Below are 1,398 nucleotides of genomic sequence, written 5' to 3' on the forward strand. Positions count from 1 at the left end.
TGGGAGGGCATTTAACATAAATTGCCCCAGTGTTTGCAGCCACTGTGGAAGCTAAGTGCATTTCCACATTTAGCCAAACAGAGTATTTCTGGCATAAAATACTTGAGTAACTTACCAGAGAGCACAGCTAATGAAGGGCAGAACAAGGGTTCCCCAACCCACCACTGTGTTTGGAAAAGCTCAGGCTCATTCCCTCCTCTCTATCAGAAGGACAAAATCCAAAGTGGGAAGATGGAGTCATTTTAAGGCAGAGAGAAGAGGATCTCAGGGAGTATCTCATAGGTTACTGTCGGGTTGTTCTATGAGGAAGTTCATTAAACATGTGTAGACACTTCTTTGACCATGATGATGTGACTACACTGATCAGTTTTCCTCGATGAGGCACAGGGACTCTCCCTACATTTATCTGATCGCTGGCTTGATTCTGACAACAGATGGTCCAAACGTCTTAAGCTCTTCCTTCTTTTACCTCAATTTCTCTACGAGTTTCCTGAGAGCAGCTATGACTTCTTTATTCCTCAAGCTGTAGATCACAGGGTTCAACATGGGCGCCACCACAGCATAGAACAGAGCCACCATCTTCTCCTTGTCCTCAGAAGAGGCAGAACGCGGCCCTAGGTAGGTGAAGATTGTGGCCCCAAAGCACATGCAAACCACAGTGAGGTGAGAGGCACAAGTCCCAAAGGCTTTGTGACGCCCCCGAGTAGAGCGAATGCGCAGAATGGCAATGACTATACGAATGTAAGAGAACAGAACCAGGCCACAGGGAAGCATGATCACCAGGAACCCTGAGATGGCCACCATGACCTTGTTGAAAGAAATGTCTACACAGGCTAGCCGAAGAACTGCCAGGGTCTCACAGGCGAAGTGATTAATGACATTACGACACAGGGGAAGACGGAAGGTGATTACTGTCTCCATCAGTGAATTCAAGAAACCGGCCACCAAGCAACTGGCAGCCAGCCCCACACAAAGTCCTCCGTCCATGATGACAGTGTAGTGCAATGGGTAGCATACAGCCACATAGCGATCGTAGGACATAGCTCCCAGAAGGAAGAACTCAGAGCCACCCAATGCCAAGGAGACGCAGAGCTGGAGCACACAGCTGTTGAAAGGGATGAGCTTTCGGGCTGAAAACAAGTGGGCCAACATTTGCGGGGCAATGCTATTCCCGTAGCAAAGGTCCACTGTGGACAGAACGCTGAGGAAGAAGTACATGGGAGTATGAAGCCTGCTATCTAGCCAGATGAGGAGAAGAATCAGGGAATTGCCCAACACAGTTATGAAGTACATGGCAAGGATCAGGACAAAGAGGACGACCTGAGTGCCCCAGTCATTGGAAAACCCCAATAGGATAAACTCACTGATCCGTGTCTGGTTGGCAGATTCCTGGTCCAT

The 1,398-nt window shown here is 48.7% G+C and overlaps 1 protein-coding gene across 1 annotated transcript; it reads right to left on the reverse strand.

Annotated features, from left to right (window-relative positions):
• Positions 1-465: 465 nt before the first annotated feature.
• On the reverse strand, positions 466-1,398 carry LOC100754411 (olfactory receptor-like protein OLF3). Its single transcript, XM_027389723.1, has one exon. It carries the CDS (start codon positions 1,396-1,398, stop codon positions 466-468), a length of 933 nt encoding a protein of 310 aa, XP_027245524.1.

Source organism: Cricetulus griseus, assembly GCF_003668045.3.
Source record: "Cricetulus griseus strain 17A/GY chromosome 1 unlocalized genomic scaffold, alternate assembly CriGri-PICRH-1.0 chr1_0, whole genome shotgun sequence".
Lineage (NCBI taxonomy): Eukaryota > Metazoa > Chordata > Mammalia > Rodentia > Cricetidae > Cricetulus > Cricetulus griseus.

Excerpts from the sequence above, each read along its gene's own strand:
- LOC100754411 (XM_027389723.1), bottom strand. The coding sequence starts at position 1,398 with ATGGACCAGGAATCTGCCAACCAGACACGGATCAGTGAGTTTATCCTA.